The following is a 22,143-nucleotide window of genomic DNA, read 5'->3' on the forward strand; positions in this document are numbered from 1 at the left end:
TAAATCTATGTTTGAAATAAACCATTGTAAATTAAACTTTTTACATTTTTTTAATTGAATTAATTAAGGCTGCTCTTTGAATATATTTTTTCATATGATCTTACAATTACTGAAAAATGTTCTAGCATTTGATAATCTCAAATGACTGTACTAAATAAAAATAAATAAATAATAAAAAAGGATGAATCCACTTTGCAAAAACGTTATTTATTTCATTCTGAAAGTGTACATTATAAATACCTAACTAAAAATTTAACCCAATGCAGCTCATCATAGACACCTACACAATCCAATATCCTGTTCCCGGCTTTTATCTTCAGGAGTGCCTCAAGCCGTTCGGAAGTGACAAGCGACCGATATCATTTAATGTTTGTCTTTGTGGGTGTGTAAAACTTGCTGTTATCTCTTGTTGCTCTGCATGTTCAAGCAGTTATAATTAATCATTTTAAGATCTTTAGATTCTAAGCAGCACCAAATACAATGTATACAATCTGTAGAGTTAAATTTACATGACATTCCTGCTTAAGATGCATCTTAATATTAAAATAAAAACCAGAAAATGGGTAAACTGTGCAAATGGAGTAAGAAAAAAAATTGTGAAATAAAAAACTGTAAGGAGGAAATGCTGGTTTATTATTTGCACAATTATATAAACTGTATAGTGAAAGTCATGGGAAACCCTTCATTACAGCCTGAAGCATCACCTGTCTGAACAAGTAGCACTGCGTGCGTCATAAGCACATTCTGAACGTTTCATAAGCACGTTTGCTGTTGTGAAAAATCTGTTTGTTAAAAAAAAATTATTTCCTCTTAGGTATTTCATATTGTCCTTATTCCTTGTTGTCATCATAAACCAGCTGAATTTGGACTTGCTCCTTCAGGGCTTCATTCTCTCTGTATACATAGAGCGGAGAGGGTGGTGTTTCTGGTGAACTTGTAATTTGACTCAGGCTTTTCCCCTCAGCCAAGAGTTCATGGTAAGAGGTCACACAAGGATCGTGCTCTTGCAGGACTGCGGGGTAACGCGAGGCTGACTTCTCAATACGTAGAGAACGGCGTACTGGAGTGAGGAAACGGATTTCATGGCCATTAAAATGCCCTGGCCTCTGCTGGCTCCTTTTCCCTCTAAACAAACAAATATGGCACATATTTCAGGACGTTCTATTTCCTGGTACACTGGCATGCATTATTAAATACTAAGTATTGTTAAACATAAAAATTAAGCATAACTTATGCTGGAGACAATTGTAGTTTTGCTTGTTAAAAATGCAGAGGGGGTATCAAAAAGTTTCGAGATCATGTCACTTTCACTGTACATCTTCCCTCACACGCCTTAAAACCTTATCAATGGAATTTGCTACCGGCGGTCTGGCTCCTCTGGGGACGAAGTCTCATTGCATACTGTCGTATGCAATGAGACTTATTAGCATGCACTTGGTCGAGCTGCGGATATGCGTCTTTTTTGGTTGTGGAGATGATGGGCTTTTTCACTGTGAAGACTGTTGCTTCGTCTCAGGGTCAAACCCCTACCCCCAAGTTTAGTCACTTGTAACAATCCTTTACATGGAGTACGGGTCATCCACAGCACGCTGACAGCGACCTTGGCTGACCTCGACATGATGTTCCCTCTGCCTCTGGGTCAGCAGCCTGGAGATGAACTCAGCAGCAATACCGCGCATGATTAAATCACACTCATTGCAGCATCACTGTAAGAAGGCCAGTGCTCCCTGAGCAAAACTGAATTTGTGCATGCAGCTTTATGCTGCCATAGTTGGCAGGTTACAAACTAGTCTCGAAACTTTTTGATACCACCTCATACAACAATGTTGAAAGCTCAAATCCGACTGGTCAGATGATGCTGATTAATGTAGCACATTAGTATTATAACCTATGTAACACAATAATAATAAAATTGGTAGTTATAGAAAAAAAGCCAATAATTGGTGAATTGTTCTATTAAAAAAAAAAACTAAAAACAAACAGACTTCAAGTCTTTGTATCTTTTTCCCAGCATGCTCTAAATCAAACCATACACAATGGAGAATGTTAACGTACCCAGGAGTAGCTGTGATCTTGTATTTGATCATGGCAGAGTCTCCTTTCTCTCCACGGATCAGTGCGCCCACCGCTTTAGGAGTGCACGTGTTGAGGACATGCTCCCCATCTTCATCACCGCCTAGATCATTCTGCCTCTCTGACAATGAAGCTAAAAATACAATCAAACTCTTTATACTAGTGTTTTAAAATCATCACTTTACTTTTATACCCACATTACTTTCTATTTCTAGCATATATATATTTATATATAAAAACATAGACTACAAAGTTTTTTTTTTTTTTTTGGTCAGATCACATACGCGTGTCATAAGAGTTCATGTTTATAATTACAAGTGACTTTTATCTGACTTTAACATGTAGAGTTGAGAAGGAGGCATTTAAGCTGTTTAGTTGTTTCTGCAGCTGTTGCTAGAACTGACATCAAATCGCTGTAAGCATCCCATGCATGAAAAAGTCACAAATCTGAACACTTCAGGCTGGTAATTTGGGCAATTGATATAATATATATTTTTTATACATACTTTATATACACACATACACTGATTGGACACTAAAATTGAAACATTAAATTGGCCAATGTTGGTGGTTTCATGGCTAAATTTGACCAGCCTCGTTGGGGCATTTGTGACCAAAACAGCAAGCCTTTGTGATCCACGGTATACAGGGTAATGTCAGCATACCACCAAGAAAGACAAAACACATCCAACAGGAGTAACTGTGGATGCAAGAGAAAGCTGTCTAAAAGGGATGTCCGGGTACTAACCCAGATTGTATCCGAAAAACATAAAACCATAGCTGCCCAACTCCATGCAGAATTAAATGTTCACCTCCACTCTCCTGTTTTCATCAAAACTGTTCGCCGGGAGCTCCACAGCGTCAATGTACATTGCCGGGCTGCTATAGCCAAACCTTTGGTCAATCGTGCCAATGCCAAACGTCGGTTTCAATGGTGCCAGCAGCGAAAATCTTGGGCTGGGACAATTAAACATGTGTTGTTCTCTGATGAGTCCACCTTCACTGTCTTTCCCACATCCAGAAAAGTAACAGTGTGGAGAAGCCATAAAGAAGCCTACCACCCAGACTGTTGCATGCCCAAAGTGAAGCATGGGGGTAGATCAGTAATGATTTGGACTGCAATATCATGGCATTCCCTAGGCTCAATACTTGTGCTAGATAAGCGCGTCACTGCCAAGAACTACCGAAACATTTTGGAGAACCATGTGCACCCAGTGGTTTAAACATTGTATCCTTTAGGATACATACACACACACTCAATATATAGACACACACAAGTATACAGGGTGTCTCAAAATTTTTTACATAATTAATATAGGCAATTCTAGCTCAATTTTTAATGAAATGTCTACAAACTAAGTTTAATGTTTTCTTTTTTCTACCAGGGAGATGGATCGGGCATGCCAGTGATAATGACAAGGTGCTGTGGAAAAGGTGCCACCATGTACTCCTGACTTAAAGGTCTGGTCCTTACCCTCCCTCTTCCTACAAGCCTGGAGGAACTCAAGCAGCGAATCATTGAGGTGCTGGAAAATGTTATGCAGGATATGCTACAGCATGTTTAGCAGGAGCTGGACTACCGACTTGCCGTGTGTCGTGTCACAGGCGGTGCGCATATTGAACATTTGTGAAGCTTTGTGAAATCGGTTATAAAATCTATATCCATTTAAACGTTGTTGGAATTTTGAAAAACAAATAGTTTATTTTTCAACATGAAGCCTATTCAATTTAATTTGCCTAGGACATGTAATTACTCATTCAAATCCAAATTATGTGAAAAGCTTGGGACACCCTGCATGTGTATTTACAGTACATATATATTTTTTCTTTTAATTTCTTTTTTTTTTTTTTTACCTTTTACATCTTTCTTCTTAAGGATCTCAAATACCACAGAGCGCAGTTCATCAACAGGCTGTAAAAAGACAATAAAAGTTATTACTCTATAGCTAGATATTACTCTATAGTAACGCCTTTGTATAGATATGATGAGAAAAAAAAATATTGTTATATGGCACATACAGATAGCATCCAGATCATATAAAAATTAGAAACATCTCAAACTAGACAGAAATGCTTACACCATTATTTTCTCTCTCTGACTTAATATAAGGAAATAAGTCATCCATTGGTAGTTTGTCAAACCCTCTCTTTAGTGCTTTATGATATCAGGCAAAGACCAGTTCTCTCTAGACAGAATCTTTCCACATCCTCCAGGGCACTAGATCGTCTCATGTGGACCCTCATCTCCAGCTCACTCCACAGGTTTTCGAAAGGGTTTAACTCAGGGGATGTTTCTCTAATCCATATCAATATATTTTTTATCTTACCTCTTACCGGAATTTAATTCCCAATAAAAGGTCTGGTGTTGTCTAGTGTTTGTAAAGACTTTCTGGAAACCAACAGGCATGAAGAAATATCCTTCTAATTGGAATGTATGATGTAATGTAATTGTAACGTATGAAAAGACAAAATGTTCACTTGTGTCATCACCAGTCAGGTACATTAGGCTACATCTTACTGTTACAACAGAACATCCTTTTAGTTTTTATTTTGATGATTACAGTTTCCATAAAAAATTAAAAAAAAATCAGTATTTCAAAATATTAGAATATGTCAATAATAATAGAATAGAATAAGTTTGAATTACTTACTATTTAGACAGTATAAAAACAGTGCATGTCTCAGTTTAGTTCATTACAAACTGCTGACTTGGCAGATGTCCAGCCAAAAACTGGTTAAATAACTAAAACTAATCATGATCTGTTAATAATAAATGGTGTTTGCAGGTCTGTTGTATAAAAGCAATATTACACTTAAGGTCTTTTGTTGTGCTGAATACAGTATCAGTGATGTACTTCGGTATAATAGCACAACCTCGAGTGTTATTTTGCTAATTAACACAATCGCCAAACAATATCACTTACGTACGTTTCCCTTTAAAGTGTCTTAACAGTTTCATTTATCTCGGCATAACCATCACACACAGATTCTAAAATATCTTTAATGCTTACTTTCTCCCACTGCTGTCTACAGTTCAGGATGATCATAAATGCTGGTCTACTTTAGATTTCTCTTGGCAATCACACCAAATCCATTTACTGCTATTTTGGGGTCTCCTCTTCAGCTTCTCTTTTTTTTTCAGTTTGCAAAGGAATCCATAGGTTTTGTTACACTGTTAGCCTTTCAGTTTATATTACTCATTTTTTTCTTGGTTAAGGATTGTAGTCATGTTAAGTCATTAATTACCACATAGCCACAAACCTGAACTATCCCTTTAATGAAATAAATACATGACTTTATGCGACCCATGTTACTCTCATGTCAATGTCTTGCATCCATTTTCTGTTGTTCTACTGTTTTATTTGAAAATTCACAACTGAAAGGGAAAAAAAAGAATTCTTTCTTTCTTTCCATTACTATAAGATGCTGCAAATTAACAACAACAGACAAAGAACCTATACAGTGTTCAGATAGTACACGTGGGATTTGCAAAACCATACCAAGCTGATTTACTGGAATGCGGAAATGAATTAAGGTGTGTTTTCCGGTCTATTGCTTCACACATTGCTCAAACTCCTTTTCACACCTTTTATAGGATTACTGCTAGAATTATTAACTAGAGCCTATGATCTGACATAACATAATAATTAGATAGCGGATCACACTGTAATCTTTTTTGAAAGCTTCCGTGCATGAAAAGAATAAAAAAGGACCTTATCTTAGTAAAAATTAAATTTTATTGCTAACATTTCATCTGTTACATGAGTCCAAATCAGGTAGGTAAATTGAAATGGCCAGGAAGGTAAATGAAAGTGAACAGTAATCATTAAAAAAAAAAAAAGAAACATTTTTTGAATGGGTGTTTTGGAGTGTGGAGGGTAAGAGGCTAGGGGTGTATGCATACCTTTCTAAGCAGAAATACTGGTGCCCACTCCGAAATCTTTTATTTTTTAATACAAGTACATACCTAAGCCTTTTAATTCCTTTACGACTCAGGCATTTTAAATTAACGATTTTAACACTGTGTAAACACTGTGTTACTGTGAATATAGAAACGATAACATCTCAGAATGAGTGTGCTCATATAAACCTGTACTTTGAACTGCAGTCTTCTTTAGTTTCTTATAGCAGCCATATACATGATTTGCTTTAAGGAGGAACGACCGGAGATCTGCACTTTCTCATGACCATTTAAATGACGGGGAAAAAAACATCCTGCTTGTCTTAAGCTGAAAGCCTGGATCTCAGCCAGATCTGGGCTGTTCGCCAATCCATACACATGAAACTTGTATTGCATAATCCACTTTGCAGGAAAACATATAGAATGCACACATGATGATCCCCTAATACACTGAAATAACTCTGCTAGAATTTACACTCTGCTCAGGGCAAGGTTGAAACCTGATGAACAAATCCACAGCCACAATCCACAAGTTCCTTCGCTCTTTATGAAGCAGCATTGAAATACTGAACAGTGTAACATAGCCATTTTTTACATCAATTTTGTAATGTATGTGATTCTTTTGAGTGGTGAGTTGCTTTAAAAATCTATTTTTTAAAATGATTTATACATTTTATATATTTACACATGCACATACACACACATACAGTACATACACACACACACACACAGACACACACACACCATCTAAGGCATAAACCAGTGAGAGACAGATTATCAGGCTAGTGATTAGTATACTAGTGATACTAAGTGCTTAGTGGTTGGAACAGACGAGAGGGGAAATGAGGTTGCTGCTTGAGTTGATATATAAACAACCAATATTTCCATTGTATCTTTAGGTACTTCGGAGCCTGTCAAAGTGAAACATTTGTTCCCATTTCTTTTAGTTAATCTACATCATTTTATTTAATATAATATGAAGAAATGAGGGGTGGTTCAAGAATTTAACTTTTCCGAGATCGCTACTTACAAAGCTGGATAGAAAACACAGAGTGGATCTCAGTGTATTATGGCAATTACAGAAATACAGTGGGGCAAAAAGTTTTTAGTCAGCCACCAATTGTGCAAGTTCGCCCACTTAACAAGATGAGAGAGGCCTGTAATTTTCATCATAGGTATACCTCAACTATAAGAGACAAAATAAGAAAAAAAAGAAAAAAAACCTGTAGAATTTTTTTATGAATTTATTTGCAGATTATGGTGTAAAATAAGTATTTGGTCATCTACAAACAAGCAAGATTTCTGACTCTCACAGATCTGTAAATTCTTCTTTTAGAGGCTCCTTTGTCCTCCACTCGCTACCTGTATTAATGCCATCTGTTATACTGTAAGTATAAAAGACACCTGTCCACAACCTCAGACAGTCACACTCCAAACTCCACTATGACCAAGACCAAAGATCTGTCAAACAAAATTGTAGACCTGCACCAGGCTGAGAAGACTGAATCTGCAATAGGTAAGCAGTGATCAAAAAGATCACAAGAACTGTGAGCAAAAATCCCAGACCTAGTAAATGAGCTGGGACCAAAGTAACAAAGGCTACCATCAGTGCCAGACGTGTCCCCCCGCTTAAGCCAGTACTTGTCCAGGCCTGTCTGAAGTTTGCTAGAGAGCATTTGGATGATCCAGGAGAGGATTGGGAGAATATCATATGGTCAGATGAAACCAAAATAGAACTTTGTGTTTGAAGGAGAAAGAATGATGAGTTGTAGCCAAAGAAAACCATACCTACTGAGAAGCATGGGGGTGGAAACATCAAGCTTTGGGGCTGTTTTTCTGCAAAGGGACCAGGACAACTAATCCTTGTAAAGTAAATAATGAATGGGGGCATGTATCGTGAAATTTTGAGTGAAAACCTCCCTCCATCAGCAAGGGCATTGAAGATGAAACATGGCTGGGTCTTTTAGCATGACAATGATCCCGAAATCACCACCTGGGCAACGAAGGAGTGGCTTTGTAAGGAGCATTTTAAGGTCCTGGAGTGGCCTAGCCAGTCTTCAGATCTCAACCCCATAGAAAATCTAGGGAGTTGAAAGTTTCTGTTGCCCAGCGACAGCCCCAAAACATCAACAACAATGGGCCAAAATACCAGCAGGATTGTGTGAAAACCTTGTGAAGACTTACAGAAAAAAAATTTGACCTCTGTCCTTGCCAACAAAGGGTATATAATAAGTGCTGAGATGAAATTTTGTTACTGACCGAATACTTATGTTCCACCATAATTTGCAAATAAATTCTATAAAAATCCTAGTATGTGATATTTTTTTATTATTTTGTCTCTCATGATAAAAATTACAGCCCTCTCCCATCTTTTTAAGTGGGAGAACTTGCATTATTGGTGACTGACTAAATACTTTTTGCCCCACTGTATAAAAAAAAAGCTACAGCAACAGAGGAGAGATGCAATTACATTGTTATTTTCTTCAGGAGAAAGTGGACACCATCCACTCATCTCTATCAAATTCCTCTGCACTGCCTGTCTTGAAGGATAACCCACAGTCAGGGATTTTGCAACCTTTTTGCTGTTTTTCCGACGTTTCGCAGCAAGAGGTTGAGATCATCATCAGAATGATGAAACCATCAAATTGTGTGATCCTTTTCCAGCAGTTCTGGTTAAAGTCATTGCTGCATAGCTTCAGTCTCACCTAAAACAAAATGATTTGTTTGAGATATTCCAGTCTGGTTTCCGCCTTAGCCACAGCATGGAAACAGGTCTGATTATAGTCACGAATTACCTGCTGATGTTGGCTGATGCTGGCTTTCAATCACTTCTCATCCTGTTGGACTTGACTCTGTTTACAATTGTTAAAAACGCTATACAAATAAAAAATTGAATTGTTCCTCAGGGCTCAGTGCTCGGCCCCATTTTGTTTATATTGTATATGCTCCCTCTGGGCTGTGTCATCAGCTGGCACAAAATTTTATTTTATTGCTATGCTGATGAGACTCAGCTTTACCTCAGAAAAAAATCTACCTCCTCATGTATTCAGCCACCATCCACTTTGACCATCTGTTTGAAGGAAATAAATTTCCTGCAGCTGAACGGCTCCAAGACTGAAGGTATTTTAGTTGGCACCCCACACCAGGTTAGGACATTGAACATCACTAGCATCACCTTTTTTGGTCAGAATATTCCATTGTCAACATTTGTTATTTACCTCTGGGTTAAAATAGACTGTAAACCACTGTAAGCCTTTTTAAGGCTTCTGTGCATGAAAAGAATAATAAAAATGATTTTATCTTGCTAAAAAAATTATTTTTATTGCTGACATTTCTGTTGCATGATTCCAAAACAGGAAGGTAAATAATAGTAAAAAGTAAGCATTAAAGGAAAGTAGGAGTGTGTGCATGGGTGTTTTGGGTTGTGGATGGAAGGTAAGAGCCTCGGGGAGTAAGCATACCTCTCTGACTAAACGAACAGCTTCCTCAAATGTTGGCAGCACATCAAGGTTTCCCTCTTGCTCCATCAATCGCACCTGGCAGATCCAGTATTTCGCAAATTTTTGTGCTATTGGTACACGAGACAAAACATCTCGCACATGCCCAGCAGGACAGCCCTATTAGGAAGGACAAAAAGAAAATTATAAGGAACAAAGTAGGCATGCAAGAATCAACAAATCTTACCCGTTAGTGGAACTGTGTTACGAAACGTTATTGTGTGATTTTTAGTCTTTTCAAAAGAATAAAGAGGTGCTGGAGAATGTTACACAAGATATGCTATAGCGTGTGTGGTAGGAGCTGGACTACCAGCTTGACGTGTGTTGTGTCACAGGCAGTGCGCATATCGAACATTTGTAAAGCTTTGTGAAATCGGTTATAAAATCTAGATTCGGTTGAATAGGTTGTTGGAAGACTAAAAATCAGAGAAAGTGTGATTATGAGATTAATAAGTACTTTTTTAAACACTAGTCATGACTTAATGTGAGTTTTAAAGCAAGTAATACTTAAATTTTGCAATCGTCTGTGAGAAGACTTTCTGTTTCAAATAGTCAGTATCTACTGAATTCTGATTCACCTTATGCTTGCACAAGGCAATCACATAATTCTTGTACACAATTCTGTACAATAGTCTTATGCCAAATATATTTTGTATCGTGTATACTTTGTATAGATGTATTGTGACTCTTTTGAGCGGTGATGTAAAAATCTTTGGGACACTTTGTATATCATTTCGTAGTCTAACAACATTGCCAATTCGCGCTCAAATAATCTCAAAGTTTTACGAGATGTGTAAAAACTACCTAGGTTTAATGTTTTACTTTTTCCAGTGATAAGGACAATGAAATGGCCACCACGTTAAACTGATTTGACACCTTGCGATTTATTTTATGAGGCTAAGGGAAAGGACTGGTCTTTATCCCGCCTCTTCCTACAAGCCTGGAGGAACTTACTGTAAGCAAAGAATTACACACAAGTCTTGTTGCCTATCCAAGTTGAAAGAGCAACAAATAACTTGACTTCTAGTTGATTATTTGGAATCCATAAGAAACTGAACCCATAAGACTGTTCGAGAGGACTGTTTGTTGGTTCGACAGTCCAGGGCAAGCCTTTTTTCAACTGCAGCGAAGCTACATAACAACTGGTCACCAGAAACCCCTGTATCTACAAGAACAGTTTGTCAAATTCTCTCACGCAGTGGTCTCAATGGACGAATTAGTGCTCAGAAACCAGCATTAAACAGAAGACAACTAAAAAATCGTGTTTGTACTTGTAAGGCCCACAGCTTGCAGGAAGGATGGACTGTGGGAAAGTGGAAGAAGGTTGATTTTTCTTAAAAATCATTCATTGAACTGCATCCCAATTGTCGCAAATACTGCAGAAGACCTGTTGGGACGCGCATGGACCCAAGATTCACACAAAAAAACAGTCAAGTTCTGTGGAGGAAAAATCATGGTTTGGGGTTACATTCAGTATGGGGACGTGTGAGAGATCTCCAGAGTAATCCTCAACAGCCTGAGGTATCAAGACATTCTTACTGGCCATTACAATCCAAAACACAGGAAAGGGCATATTCTTCAGCAGGACGGCGCTCCTTTTTATACTTTACCCTCCACATCAAAGGTCCTGAAAGCAAATAGGGTCAAGGTGCTTCAGCCCAGTCACCAGATATAAACATTACTGAGCAAGAAGAAAGAGGAGGCATTGACACCAAAGAATCTTGATGAACTCTGCAAGTCCTGCAAGAATGCTTTCTTTTCCATTAAAGATGACTTTATTAATAAGTTATTTGAGTCCTTGCCGAGACGTATGGATAAGTTATTTGTTATCCTACAACTTGGATAGGCAACAAAACTTTGTCAGGGTGTGTGTGTGTATATAAAAATGTGATTTATTTAAGAACTGTGCTTGTATATCAAATAGGGATGGGAACTTACTTGATATACAAGCATAGTTCTTAATTAAATCTCGAACCTTGACCATACTGATCAATGTTTGTGTTAAACTGATTATTTCTTATAAATAACTATTTATTATAGTCCTGTAACTGTAGAAGTGCAGTGAAAGTTCAGACAGAAAAAAAGGAAGAAAGATGTGTTTTTGTGGAGGAATTCTTCACTGTCAGATATTCGTAACATTCGTAGCACGTAGACAAAACCACCATTCTTCACTGTAACAAAGTGGCAATTCATTTACATTGTATTGTGCAAAGGTCTTGAGTCATCACTGATTTCTTCATATTTTGTAACCAAAGAGTCAGACTTTCGTCTTAGCAAAAGTATTAGTTAAGCCACACAATGACCTATGAATCACTCAAACAAAAACCATCTAACTTAAGGCATACCCCGGGGAGAAACAGATGATCAGGCCGGTGATTACTACAGTATACAGGTGATACTGAATGGTGGAACAGACGAGAGGGGAAATGAGGTTGCTGCTGTGATTGATACATAAACAACCAATATTTCCATTGTATCTTTAGGGACTTTGGAGCCTGTCAAAGTGAAACATTTGTTCCCATCTCTTTAAGTTAATCTACATCATTTAATTTTATTTAATCTGAAGGAACGAGGGGTGGTTTAATAATTTTTTACACTACTTGTATATGCTGCTATGTGGGAAGAATAAATAATCATGAAACCTCCACTTGACCAGAAATGTTAACAAAATGGAAAAAAAGAGAATCTTAAAAAAAGAAAGAAAGAAAGAAAAAGAAAGAACCAGCCTTATAATTACACAGTGTAAATATAACCCCTACTTACAGTACTAGGAACACCGTGTGTTATTATACCCCAAAAAATAATTTTGCTTTACAATGTATTGTCTTTAATTTAGGCAGGTTTGATTTGCTCAATAATAGCAGCTTTAAAAAGCATACCGTAAATCTGAATTAATAAAGATGGACAAGATCAAGACTATTCATTCAGATTCTCATTCTTTCATTATTCTCATAACAGCTCCACGGGCAATTGGGTTTTTTATTAATGCGTGACCTTGTCATGAAACTGTGTTACACAAGATCTGTGTGATTCATGCTGAATCTCAAATGTGGCACTGAGACTTTGTTAGAGCTTTAAATCACAGGTTGGATTTTTGGGCAATGTTTACATTTCAAGAAGCTATATTTCTTACAGATTTAAAGTATTACAAATGGCTAAAAATATGTAATAAGCGTTAAGAAGCTGTGTACCTTGTGCTGTCAAATGTTTAAATATCATGTCCTATACAAAGCAATATTTCTTTTATTATTTCAACCACCCATAAACTTAAAAGAAAAAAGCAGCAATACTCTCTTAAAATGTGAGTATTTGCAGAAGATGTGAGCGGCTTCTATTTTCTGTAAAAGCTCTGCTATGTTTTTAAGCAATTCATCCTTTTTAGCCCATAGAACCGACGCATCAAATAAACTGCATAATTGATTAAACCACAAGCTCCAGATAACGCACAAAATAGGGCTTTTGCTACACTTTAAAATGTTATAATGCTCACTTTTACTTATCTAGTTCTACAAATTTCCTCCATCATGTTACCTGCTGAAGAAGTTTGATGCAATCGTTCAGAGACTGGTCAACAGCACAGACAAAGCCATGGACTTCATCCTCTCTCTCAATCGTACTCCAGTAGCCCTGAGGAGGAAGAACGGTCGTCTTCCTCCTCGCTGGTTGTACAGGCATCGGTGGACGTTTATACGTGATGCCTTTTGATTCTCGCCAAGCTTGAAGTTTACGCCTGTTCAAGATGTGCAGTTAGGAAATATACTGTTATACTTTGTATTTTCTTCAAGACAGCTTAATCCACGTAATAAATTTGATTAAATTAAATTGAACCACTTGAATAAATTTTAAACCTTTGGTCCAGGACTGGGCGATATGATAATATAATATAAATAAACAATTCACTGCTATTCTCAGAAGAGGTTTTGTGGGTAGGGCAGGTACATTCCTAACACACTCCGATTCCTGGGTTAGGCGTAATTTATACTTCTGTGTCTTTGTATATGCAAGCATGCACAGCTGTCATGCACATACATTAACTGACTGTACAAGTGTCACATGGAACACAAGAACATACAAGTCTCACCTTTCACTGCAGTGAGGAGATAAGAACTAAACCATCGAACGTAATAAAGGCTTGTCTAGACAGTACTTACGGATAAGTTCTTGAAATACTGGCCTAAGATAATCCCCAGCATAAAACAGACACATGGAAAGTTTATCACATAAAAATCTGTGTTTAAAGAGATTATCTTAATCCCTGTTGAAAGGAAATTCTTTTTCTTTTAACATCACATCCTTCCTTCAGTCCACTTAACTGGCTTAATGTACTTAGATTTTTTTTTCACATTCTTGGCCCATTTCCATAAAAGAAAGACGGAGACCCTTAACACTGTTTAAATTACTTAATGCTATTTTGTTTATATCTGGTGGAATTTGATCGACTTTGCTCATAAGGAAATATAAAATATAAATTACGTTGTACATCGCTTTGTCATTACCTACCCACAATCCCTTTCTCTGTGCCATAAAGCAGATGATCTTACACGCAACTACAGTAAAGTAACACATTTATCTACCTTATTATAGCATAAATAGCACATCAGAAAGTTTGTTTTCTCCTATCAATATGTTATTTTATCAAGGACAATTAAAGGGATAGATTTTTTTCTTATCCCTTATTTTCTCCCTAATTTACTCGTATCCAATGCCTATCCGTCGCTAGGAGTCTCCTACATCAAGGCTACTACTCAATCAGGGAGGGCCGAAGACTGGCACGTTTTCTCCAAACCACATGACGTTAGTCGACCCCATCTTTTCAAACTGCTCACTCATCCACTGTTGGGGGCGGCATGACACACTCGGAGGACAGCGCTATCTTCTCCTTCCATTTGCGCAAGCTCATAGACGCCCAGAATTGGCTGTAGACCCGTGATTGATGTGAAAGCGCCAAGTAAGCGCCATCAGCTCTCTCCAGGCTCTCGGCTGCCGGAGGCTACGACATTACCCGGGAATTAAACTTGGGATCTCCAGATGATAGGGCGGGCACTTTACCACTGCGCCAGGAGCAGCCGAAAGACCGACAACAACAAATTGTGTTTCAGTTTATCCACTATATCGCCCAGACCTGTTTTATTTTTAATCAATTTAAAATATTTAACAAAAACTTCAAACTCACAGTCTCTCTTCTTGAGCGGTGCTTAGTTTAGTTCTATCATCCAAGGGGACAGTCCTGACCCCATCTGTCCCAGGATTGACTGTTGACTTGGGAGTCTTTAGCTGCACAGGCCCTCTGGTCAGGCTGGACGTCTTGGTGGGGCGTGGAAGAGTCTGAGGCACTGGAGCTGGAACGTTAGGCTTAGAGGGGAGTATAAACGTGGTACGGCGTTGCTGTCGATGTGGGGCTAAGTTTTTAACTCCAGCTACAGCCACAGTGATAGACTTTCGTGCATTTTCAGTTTTAGAAATCGCCGACAATACATCTGATCTTTGCCTGGCTGTGACTGGGATGCTACTCCTTTGCGTGCGAGTAAGCCTTGGATTATTTTCTACCTTGTTCAATAGTCTTGTATTTTGGGAATTAGTTTGTGTCTTTTCTGACCTGTCTGGCTTACCGACTGGATACCTGTTCAGTGGTTTCTTGACATCAAAATTATTTTTATTTAAATTATTAGTCTCTCTAGTGTTCTGTAGCGTCACTGCGGCCCCTTTAATAATTGAAGATTTTGTGTCCATACAGCGTGGAACAGTGGTAGTGAGGCGTCCTTTCATTGTGGGACAACTGATCTGAGATTTCTGCACTAACTTTTCTGATCCAGTGACCAAACGCCTTTTTTGAAGGTCTGTCTTGATGGTGCTTGTACGGGCATTCATCGAAGCCCGGTGTGAAGGCTGTGCTTGGATAGACACTGATACTGGACCCTTTTTAACAGTCTTGTCTTGCCTTTGAGTCGTGACACTCGTGTGTACATCTGGTTTAGTTTGCTGTTCTTTGACAGAAGCATTTCTAACTACACGTGCTGTTTCTTTGCAGCGAGTTCTTGCCTGCTGAGAGAGTGTTTGTGCAACAGTGGGTTTGAGTGGTAAGCATGGAAGAACGGCAGACGGGGCTTTAGGGAGGATTCTCAAATTTTTGTTCTTTTCTACCGGTGCATTTCCTTTTGATATGTCTTTTTTTGCAGTTGTGGCACTGGGGGCTGAGTTCTCCTTTCCTTTTACAGACTATGGGAAGAAAAATGAGAAAAGACATTAAAGATCTGCTGAAAAAATCTACTGCTCTTTAAAGAAAAGCTTTCTTTTTTTTTTTCTTTCTTTAACTAATTTGAGCATATCATATCATTTCACGTTTGATTGACCATATCTAGCTTAAGAAGAATAGTTTACGAACAAATAACCAGAACAGCTCCTTCAAATATGGTATATAGAACATGGCTTTAGATGAGAGATTCGAATTCATGAAAATTAAGTAATTAGGGGTAAATGCACACTATATAATGGAAACCTTAACTTGCATGCCTTCAAACTGAACATTCTACATATATGGTGGCACTGGTGTAAATGGAATATCATAAAATAAAATACAATTAAATCATTGTCATTTTAGTATTATTGATAATAATAAAGACTAAAAACATATATATTTAAAGCGAGCCAAAAAAATTAAATGTCCAAGAAAAACAGTGTCATCCATAAATAAATAAATAAAAATAAATAAATACTTTTTAAAATAAATGATGAATAAATAAATTGTTGTAAGTCGCTCTGGATAAGAGCATCTGCCAAACGTCTAAATGTAAATAACACCCAGACTTCTTCCTTTCTTCTCTGGGCAGAACAATCTTTGCCCTGGTTTTTCACAACGCACTGACTCAAAACAGTACGAGTTTTGACTGCGACATTAGACAGTGAAATCATGGTGGGCGTTTTATTGGTCAGTACGTGAAACTTTTCCAAATGTTTCTGTGATGACTGTGCACTGTGCACATATTTAGTCCCTGATCTAGCCCCAGCAGTCAATACCGGACCCTGTATTAGAGCACAGGTGGTCATGCTCGTTTGTCCTATTTTCTAAACAAGGCTGATCATATATCAAATCAGAGACTGCTATAAATAGCAAATCATTGCCATGTAAACCATATCATATTGTATTGAAACCTGGGTTTAGTACCTCTACTGAGAACCTATTGTGTTAGTTTTCCCCCTTACAAAATTTTGAAGGCCACTGTATCGTACTATCTGCTGGAAAAGTCCTTCCATTTTCCTTCCATGTGATGGCTGTGTGAAAAAACACTATCGAAACAATCGATTTCGACACTGCGGTACCCATGAAATAAACCATATTCTGCATTCGACAGGGGAAACCACAACAAAACATGGAATTATGAATCATCTTAGTGAGTAATTAAAGCCTGTAACTTTTTTTTTTCTCCCTAGATTGCAGTGGAATGCTGTTGCTTTATGCCTGCGGTGTACAGTATAAACTTACAGTGTGAGATTTCTGTGCACCGCCAGGGGCCTTTGTCAGAACAGCACTGCTCTTTAGATAAGGCCTAAAAAAAAAAAAAAGATAATCAGAGGCTTGTCATAATTTCAAAGAATTCAGGATTTGAACCCTGAAACCATATTAACTTACTTCGGATTAGGTGGTTGTAACCTGCCTTTCGCCGCCAGATATTCTGCAAGTTTCTGCTTGCGTATCTCTGTAAATAAATAAATAAATACATTTGCTTTCATAAATTATTTCAGGTATGGCATCTCAGGTTTACTCAATCGGTGTGTTGCACAACTGTGTACTGATGACAGTTGCGACTAATATTCTCTTGCCAAGAAAGAGATCATTACAACAATGTTAACGGTAAAGACTTCCATGTTTAATGACGTTTTATAATATGATGTAAACTTTCCAATGCCTTTATGCCCCTAATAACCTATGCCCCTAATAACCTTATTATAGCCTTAATAACCCTTCATTGCACTTCCTGATTCCTTATGTGGTAACACTTCCTACAGCCCGTATCCAGATGCATATACATATACAATATGTACTATACAATATATACAATCTACATCTTGTGCGCATCACCCAGTTCAAACATCAGGCAGTAAACGCATCAAAGTCATCATACTCTTCTTCCTAAACCCATCAATAAGTTTCATAGTTTTAGTAAAACTATTACCATAATAATTGGTTCAAGTCTTCAGGTGTACAATGTATTAGTTGGGCCCTGGCCTGAATGTATACAGCAAAAAAATGGATGACTACCCCAGTTTCTTCTCTATATTAGGCAAAAATCTACATCTATATAGACCAAAGGATTTGGCCAAACCTGTTAATTATTGAATTCAGATGTTTCAATCAAGCTCCTTATCCCCAATAAAGGGCAATCTTAACGCTTCAGCATACAAAAACATCTTGGACAACGCTTTGCTTCCAACTTTGCAGCAACTTTGAAGGCCCTTTTCTATTTCAACATGACTGTGAAAGCAAGGACTATAAAGCCATGGTTTGAGAAGTTCGGCATGGAAGAACTTGACTGGCCCAAACACAGAGCCCTGACATCAACCACATCGAGATGAGCTGCAACGGAGATTGTGAGCCAGGACTTCTCATCCAACATCGATGCCTGACTTCATAAATACAAAAGAAAGCTGTTATAGCTGAAAAAGGGTGGACCAAGTGCATATTGAATTCTATGCATTTGGATACATTGTCACTTATTGATTCTTATTGATAGGTTTATGAAGAAGAGTGCCTGATTTTTTTCCAGGACATGGCCATGTGACTGGTGTAACCAGGGTGTAACAAGAGTTAAATGTACATTAAATAAATCATAACTCTAAGAAATACAAGCTCAGTTTAGTTTAGTGTGACTACAGACGCTTCATGTGTCTCAGGTGACTCCATAGGTTTTTGTAAAAAAGATATATTAAAGCAGATTTTCACTAAATGCTGATAAAAATTAAAATCACATTAGATGATATAACACAGATTGAGGCATTTCCCTATCTTAAGAAAAGAAATAAATGATTTTCCATCAAAGGTCAATCACTTGTTTGGCTGTGAAATAATACTAAAATAAATACTTCAATTCTAACAACATTTTTAAATTAAAGGGGTTCCCATGTGCAACATGCTCGAGAAGTTTTGCATTATATTACACTGCCTGGTGAAAAAAAGGGTCGCCATTTCAGAAGAGTCAAATTATTGAGCTGCATCAAGCAAAGAAAACAACTAAGGAGATTTAAAATCAATGGAACTGGGTTAAGAACTCAACATTGTGAATGAAATGCTGTTGGGAAAAAAAAAATCATGAACGGAGATCATGAACACTTGAACTCACAGGATTTGGACTAAACAACTGTGTCAATAAAAAACTACTTTGTTAGTAAGTCTCAACGTAAAAAGGCTTCAATTTGTTAGGCAGCATAAAGATTAGACTGTGGAGCAGTGGAAAGAGGTCATGTGATCTGATGAGTACAGTTTTACCCTATGCCAGAGTGATGGGCGTGTCGGGGTTAGGGGGAAGAGCATGAAGCGATCATGCATAGTGTCAACTGTATAAGCCACTGGAGGCAGTGTTATGATCTTTGCTTCAGTTGGTCAGGTCTAGGTCCAGCAACATTATGTAGCAATAAAATTAAGTCAGCTGACGACCTGAATGACCAGATTATCACATGTATTGATTTTTTGCAGGACTCAGAAAGTGATTCTGAGAGCATGAGAATCATTTTCAGACTTGAACTGGCCACCACATTGTGCACTGCAATCAAAGCTAAATGTTTGGACAGGCAGTATATGTGTGAGTAATTATATATACAGTCTTATGCAAAAGTTTGGGCATCCCTTGATAAATAACAGATTTTGGTGATTCTTTTTTTATTGGAAAGATGTTAACACAGTCTCTCTTGGAAATAATTTTTTTTAAGCAAACATTGATGCATAGCTAATTTTTTTAAACATTATTGTGGCACTGTGCAAAAGTTTAGGCACCCTACATAATAAGTACTTAGTAACACCTCCTCTGGCAGATATCACAGCTTGCAAACGCTTTTTAAAGCCAGCTAAAAGGCTTTCAATTCTTGTACTTGAGATTTTCTCCCATTCTTCCTTGCAAAAGGCTTCTAGTTCTGTAATATTCTTTGGTTGTCTTGCATGCACAGCTCTTTTAAGATTTACCCACAATGATCAGGAGACTGTGATGGCCATGCCAAATCATATCACATATATATACCATCACATCATATATATATGATGTGATGGCTAGAGGACTGGGTCAGAACAATTTAAAAACTGAGAGTCTTGTGAGATGTTCCCAGGCTGCAGTGGCCAGACCATACTAAAAGTAATCCAAGGAAGGAAAACGTTACCCTTACTCATTCGACAAGCTCCATCAGTGGCCAAATCTCTTTTAAAAACTCATGTGTGAAGAATTTTATTGAGATGTTTTGTGTTTTGTATCTTGTTTCTACTTTTATGATCATTATTTTTTATTATGACTATTATTAGTAGTAGTATGTTATTTGTGTTATGTTATCTTTTTCTTCGTACCATCATTTTATTTTTATTTTTTTATTTTATTAAATTATTTATCAATTTAATTTTTCATTATAAAACACCCTGCTGTTTTATGGCCTAAATGTTGACTCTTTGTACAGCACTTTGGTCAGCTTTGTTGTTGTTTTAAAGTGCTTTAGAAATAAACTGGTATGGTAAAACTGGTGAACTGGTGAGAGGGTCATGGGTGGCCAAGGCTCACTGATACAATAGAAGCGCTATGTGGATCAAATTGATGAAAAGGCTAATGCTGGGTGAGATAGAAATGTGTCAGAGCACTTGTGTTAGTACTGTTATGCTGGCAAAAAGGAATATTAGGGAGGTGGTCATAATGTTATGGCTGATCGGTGTATATAGAGGATTAGATCAAGCTGACAATGTGTTAGTTCATGGTCATAACAGTAATGTAGATGGAAGTGTTATAGAAACAGCTGTTGGTCAGAGAGCTCTCTCGGTCTACCAGACTAGCGTTTAGCTTGTTAACTAGTAAATCGGAACATTAAAATGCATTATTTAAAATAGCAACACCGTATAAATGACAAATATCACACAAACCTACGATGGGTGCTGACCGGAAATGGAATATTTCGTATTGTATAAACGGCCGTATATTGGTGTGATCAAACCCGCAAGTTGTAATTACAATCAATCTAGGAAAAAGTTTAAAACATACCTATTCGAGAAAGTTTTGCTCTGTCCTCATCTGTCATACCCATTCTCCTGGATTATGGTGTTTTATTATTGATTTTGTTGATCAGCAGCTTATCGCGTGCACGCCAGTTACCAAAACACTGACGGTTGAATATTGCGGGGTTACCACCCACTTTAACCTTATTGGTCAGTTCAAAGATTTGAACCGTCGGTTGTTTGAACCCACCCGCATAGCGACTTTTCAAACAACGCGCTGATTGGATAATGTAGAACTGTGAAACCATTAGCCAATCACAGTGCAGAAAGAGCAACAAGTCTAACCAATCCTAGTGCAGGGGGCTGAACAAGTCTGAAAATGGGTAGGAGAACAACTACTCATTTTTTTGAGAAGCAAAAACGCCAAAACACGATCTAAAAATGTGTAATATAAAGTCCAAATATATATGAATATAGTATATTTAATCAAATCAATTAAATACACACATATATAAGTTGATTTTAATATATAAAATGAGAATTAGTTTATCTATTCTATTCAGGCAGGGCACAGTGACTTAGTGGTTAGCACTGTCCTCTTGCACGTTAGATTCTTGTGTCTTTTGTGCACAGTTTGCACGTTCTCTCCGTGCTTTGTGGGTTCCACCCAAAGCCATGCAGATTAGGCTAACTGGGGTTCCCAAATTGCCCGTTGTATGTGCCCTGCGATGGGGGGGGGGGGGGGGGCGCAATCCAGTGTCTTCTTGTGCCAGTCCCAAGTCTGGATAAATGCAGAGGGTTGTGTCAGAAAGGGCATCCGACGTAAAACATTTGCCAAATCAATGATGCGAATCAAGAATATAATTCCCATACCGGATCGGTCGTGGTCCGGGTTAACAACGACCGCCACTGGTGCTGTTGACCTACAGGGTGCTGGTGGAAATTGGGCTACTGTTGGTCGAAGAAGGAGACGAGGAAGGCGTGTTCGTAAGCAGAGAGAGAAGAGGAAAGGCAATAGTTTAGGAGTGATAGTAGGGACTTTGAATGTTGGGACCATGACAGGGAAGGGAAGAGAGTTAGTTGATATGATGCAGAGAAGAAAGGTGGATATACTGTGTGTCCAGGAGACCAGGTGGAAAGGTAGCAAGGCTAGAAGCATAGGATCAGGTTTCAAATTGTTTTACCATGGTGTGGATAGGAAAAGAAATGGAGTAGGAGTTATCCTAAAAGAGAAGTTTGTAAGGAATGTTCTAGAGGTGAAGAGAGTATCAGATAGGGTGATGAGTCTGAAGCTGGAAATTGAAGGGATAATGTTCAATGTTGTTAGTGGTTATGCCCCACAGGTAGGATGTGAGTTAAAAGAGAAGGAGAAATTCTGGAGTGAGTTAGATGAAGTGATGCAGAGCATCCCCAGAGGTGAGAGAGTGGTGATTGGTGCAGACTTCAATGGACATGTTGGGGAAGGGAACAGAAGTGATAAGAATGTGATGGGCAGG

General features: G+C 37.9%; 1 protein-coding gene across 1 annotated transcript; it reads right to left on the bottom strand.

Annotated features, from left to right (window-relative positions):
- Positions 1-191: 191 nt before the first annotated feature.
- ckap2l (cytoskeleton associated protein 2-like) lies at positions 192-20,829 on the bottom strand. The gene is made up of 9 exons (XM_053480436.1): positions 20,694-20,829; positions 17,099-17,165; positions 16,952-17,015; positions 14,645-15,687; positions 13,003-13,201; positions 9,436-9,591; positions 3,928-3,985; positions 2,056-2,206; positions 192-1,125 (listed from the first exon to the last, which is right to left on the bottom strand). The coding sequence occupies exons 1-9, from the start codon at positions 20,734-20,736 to the stop codon at positions 831-833; spliced, it is 2,076 nt and encodes a 691-aa protein (XP_053336411.1). The 5' UTR covers positions 20,737-20,829; the 3' UTR covers positions 192-830.
- Between the last annotated feature and the right edge of the window lie 1,314 nt (positions 20,830-22,143).

The sequence above is a fragment of the Clarias gariepinus genome, chromosome 21 (genome assembly GCF_024256425.1).
Source record: "Clarias gariepinus isolate MV-2021 ecotype Netherlands chromosome 21, CGAR_prim_01v2, whole genome shotgun sequence".
NCBI lineage: Eukaryota > Metazoa > Chordata > Actinopteri > Siluriformes > Clariidae > Clarias > Clarias gariepinus.